The sequence below is a fragment of the Dendrobates tinctorius genome, unplaced genomic scaffold (assembly GCF_039654945.1).
Source record: "Dendrobates tinctorius isolate UK_male_01 unplaced genomic scaffold, ASM3965494v1 ptg000022l, whole genome shotgun sequence".
NCBI classification, from domain to species: domain Eukaryota; kingdom Metazoa; phylum Chordata; class Amphibia; order Anura; family Dendrobatidae; genus Dendrobates; species Dendrobates tinctorius.
Window position 1 is genome coordinate 117,193,740 of NW_027361690.1, and position 4,392 is coordinate 117,198,131.

A 4,392-nucleotide genomic window follows, 5' to 3' on the forward strand; every position below is an offset into this window, starting at 1 on the left:
GCAAATGATGGGGCCCAAGCTAACTAGATAGGACAGGATAGGAAAGCTGCTGTCTGCAATCCACGAAAAACCCTATCAAAATAAGAGCCAACAGACTGACAGGGAAAAAGGCCCTGAAGACGCTAGGCTTCAGGGTGGATAAAAATCTTGATTTTTTTAAAAAAATCAAAAAAATCAGATTTTTTTGATTTAAATCAGATTTTTTTGATTTAAATCATTTGATTTAAATCAGATTTTTTAATCAAGTTGTACACAAGCAAAACTTTGTCTTTTTGCAAATCTAATTGTTTTACACAAATAAAAATATTAAAACAGTTGATTATGAAACCTAATAATTTTTATTTGCACTATTAAACACTCAGAATTGAACTACAGAGAGTAAGTACTTTTTAACAATAGCCTATCTCTAACGTTTGAAGTAAGCAAACATCTTCAGTGAATACATCAGTCCTTTAAGCCTACTGTTTATTTAGGACTTTTAATAGGAAAACCAGTTGTCCTGCTTTAGCAGTTCCTAAGCGGTTTCGGACTGTTGTGTGCACAAAACCAAATGAAGAAAACAATCTCTCTACTCCTGCGGATGAAGCCGATGCAGTCAGTAGCTGAGTAGCTAGATTTATTATCTTTGCTGGAAGAACAAGTGATTGCGACTTCCACCAGTCCAGTGGTTTTAGTTCATTAACGACGTTATCTGCAAACATGTATTTTTGAAATGGTGCAGATTCACACTTCAATTTCAGCACAGTTGCCACAATGTCATGGTTAGTATTGGCGAGCCACTCCATTGCAGAGTTGATTTCCGCCTCAGATAATTTTTTCCCTCTGTAGATGGGATGCAAGATATTGGCTAAATAGTGTTCTTCTTTTAATGCTTGGTCCTTGCGGTGCTGTATTGCAACCTTTACATTGTTTGAGAGGTTCAAGAGATCTAGAGAACCTTCTAAATCTTTCCAAACTTCTGTGGCATCAGCTATGGTTGCAGTATCTTTCTGCATTTTATCCAACGCAATCGATATTGGCTTTAACCTTTCCAAAAGGTCCTCGGCATTTCTCTTCACACCAAGATTTAATACTTTGCTTCGTATATTAGCATCAATTTTATCCCGATGTGTTTCGCAAATGGACAGTAATTTTGACCAGTTGTTAATAAACAGTTCCAAGCAGTCAGCCAAGGTATTCCATCTAACATCTTGTGGTAGAACCAACTTCAGTCCTCCCATTTCCTTGTAGGTTGCATGTGCAAAACGATTATTGCGGAAATATTTAACAATTTCTACAACATGTTCCTTGACACCCAAAATATGCAGGTCTTTTGCCAAAAGATGCAACAAATGGGCAGAATAACCGTATGTAATGACATTTGTGTCATCCTGTGCCAGTTCCGCTCGCATTTTTGCCACATTGCTTGCGTTATCAGTAACTAAGCTCCTTACTTTACATCCAAACTGTTCTTGGCATTGGTGAATTGAGTTCTTAGCAATTTCAAGTAAATATTCAGCAGTATGTGAATTTCCAGATGTGTCGATTGTGTCTGTAAGGTAAGTTTCACCATCTTCTGTTGTGACACAAGTGCAAATTATGGGGTCGTTGTGGATGTTGCTCCAACCATCCAAGCTCATGTTAACAACCTTGTCTTTCAAATATTTTGTACAAGCCGCTCTTTCTATGTCGTATACAGCCTGAAGATGTTTTCCTGAGATATCAAATCTACTTGGTGGTTTGTAGCCTGGTCTAATTCCTTCGATCATTTGTACAAACAATGGGTGCTCAACTAGTCGGAAAGAAGAATTGGTTGCAAATATGAATTTAGCAATTAATTCATCAAAATGTTCTTTCTGGCTCGTCGTAGTCTTTAAGATGAATTTTTCTACACTTTGCACGCAAAGTTTTTTTTTGGGCTGCTTTGTTGAAGTTGTACCCAGATATTGATTGTCACGTGCAGCACAAGCCATATTTGACCCTGAAAGCACAGAAATTAAAAATATAAATCGACTGCGTATTTGAAGAAATATAACGAAAATATTGAAACAAACTTTTTGAACAATGTAATGGTCCTCGTCCTATAAGGGCTGTCTCAAAAGTTATGCTACTCAAGTTTTCCGGTGAGGTTGCTGTAATACTGGTAACTAATATCAGAGCCTCAGCAACTGAAAAAAATTATGTCACAAAAGTTTTAAAAATGTTTTTTTTTTAAAATGGTCAATTTGGCAGACTTCAAAAGTGAATTGCAGCCTACAATAAAAAAAAAATAAGCGTATACACACTTTATTTTTACTTAAAGGACATGTGCACCTTTATTTTTTAAGGTGCAGCCAGTCACAGTGTGCACATGTCCTCCCCCCGCAGCTCTCTTACCTCCGATGTCAGCGCTGCGGGGATCCGTGGCTTCGTTCTGCCCGTCCGCGAGCGCGCCTCCATTCATTTCAATGGAGCGTGCGGCCCGCTGACGTCACGCCGCTGGATCACTGCGAGTAGGCCGCAACCGGAGGACGGGAGGCGGACGGTCAAAACGAAGCCACGGATCTCAGCGCTGCGGGGATCGGAGGTAAGAGCGCTGCGGGGGGAGGACATGTGCACCTTAAAAAAATAAAGGTGCACATGTCCTTTAGCGTTAATTTTCTGTGAAATATTGCCTTAACATAAATTTAAATTCTATACTCCAGAACTACCAGTGCTAGAAATTTTTCTTTTCATAGACTTTAACCATCCCAGTAAAATGTCTGTTAAAAAAATAGGTTGTAAATTAATTGCCAGACTTACCACTAGTACTAGGCTCCTGGTGCATAAGAAGCTGTGGGGGTTCATTGACATTAGTTGTATCACTATCAACATCTTCATTTCCCTTCTGGTTGCAGTTTTCATAATGTGATTTCAAACGGCAAACAAGTCCTTGGATATCCTTTTGACAGTATTTGCACTTTGCTCTTGCACCTTTCTTTCCAAGATCTGCTGCTGGCATCTCAACAAAATGAACCCAAATAGGGTCTCTCTTACGACCGACCTGCTGCCATGGCAGGCTCACACAGATCACTTATGAAGTTTGATTGTTACTACAGCCTGAGCCAAGTACTGCTGACTATCCAACAAGTTTGGGCATGTCAACTGAATGCAGGGAAAAAGAAACTAAACCAAAACTGAAACCAAGCTAGAAGTGTGGAATTAAAGGGGCAGTATGAACAAAATGTGGAGGCTATTAATAGTTTATACAATTAAGACATGCTGCTTTTAAACACCTACCTATTGCCATATAGTAAAACAAAAAAGATTTTTACTTACTTTGGGGTCCCCCCCTCACCCTGGCGTTAGATCGTTGCCCCTAGTTTCGTCCGTGTAACTATGGGCGCACATGCACACTGCTCTCACTTCTCATTTTAATCGTGATTTATATTTAAAAAAAACCTTTTGATTTAAATCAGTGATTTAAATCATGATTAAAATCATGATTTAAATCGATCCGATTTAAATAGAAAAAAATCTTTTGATTTAAATCGTGATTTAAATCATGATTTAAATCGGCGTGATTTAAATCAATCCACCCTGCTAGGCTTCAAAAAGACTATGTCAGTACTCAGGTATTTTCTGAAGACAGAGCAAAAAGGAATTCAGCTCACCCCAGCAGGGAATGGCAGAATCCAGAAAAGCAAGGCAAACTAAAACCAAAACACAAATGCAAAAAAGGCAAAGCAGAAAACTTAGCTTTTGAGGAGCAGGAATCAGACTAGTCTCCTAGAATTCCGCAGAGAAATCACCAGCGAGGCAGAAGGGCGTCGGCTGCCTTATATCCAGTCAGAGATCCCCGTTGCCCAGTCATCCTCTCCCAGCTCAGGTGCTTGGTAATCAGCCTCACTACCTTCCTTCACCAGAAGAGGGAGTTCATCAGACCTCAATGGTGAAGGGGAAAATGAACTCATAACAGTACCTTCCCCTTGAGGAGGGGTCACCGAACCCTCATCCACGCCACCAGGGCGATCAGGGTGAGCCCGATGAAAGGCACGCACCAATCTTTTGGCATGAATATCAGAGGCAGAGACCCAGGAATTATCCTCCTGACCATAACCCTTCCACTTAACCAAATACTGGAGTCTCCGTCTAGCCAGACGGGAATCCAGTATCTTCTCTACCTCATATTCCATGTTACCTTCAATCAATACAGGTTCTGGAGGTGCCACCCCAGGAACTACTGGTTCAACAAACCTCTTCAACAAGGACTTATGAAACACATTATGGTGTTAAATGTGACAGGAAGAGCCAACCGAAAAGAGACCGGATTAATGATCTCCAAAATCTTGTAAGGCCCAATAAATCTAGGCTTAAACTTAGCAGAAGCTACCTTCATAGCGATATTTTTTGAAGATAACCAAACCATATCACCCACCTTAAACTGGGGGCCAA

The 4,392-nt window shown here is 40.1% G+C and overlaps 1 protein-coding gene across 1 annotated transcript; it reads right to left on the reverse strand.

The window, feature by feature from the left end:
* Positions 1-315: 315 nt before the first annotated feature.
* LOC141084383 (uncharacterized) lies at positions 316-3,453 on the reverse strand. Its single transcript, XM_073569091.1, has 2 exons — positions 2,761-3,453; positions 316-1,960 (listed from the first exon to the last, which is right to left on the reverse strand). The coding sequence occupies exons 1-2, from the start codon at positions 2,957-2,959 to the stop codon at positions 459-461; spliced, it is 1,701 nt and encodes a 566-aa protein (XP_073425192.1). The 5' UTR covers positions 2,960-3,453; the 3' UTR covers positions 316-458.
* Between the last annotated feature and the right edge of the window lie 939 nt (positions 3,454-4,392).

Coding starts and splice junctions, on each gene's coding strand:
- LOC141084383 (XM_073569091.1), bottom strand. CDS start 2,959: ATGCCAGCAGCAGATCTTGGAAAGAAAGGTGCAAGAGCAAAGTGCAAA. Junction 1,961..2,760: donor CCAGGAGCCTAGTACTAGTG/GTAAGTCTGGCA, acceptor CTGTGCTTTCAG/GGTCAAATATGGCTTGTGCT.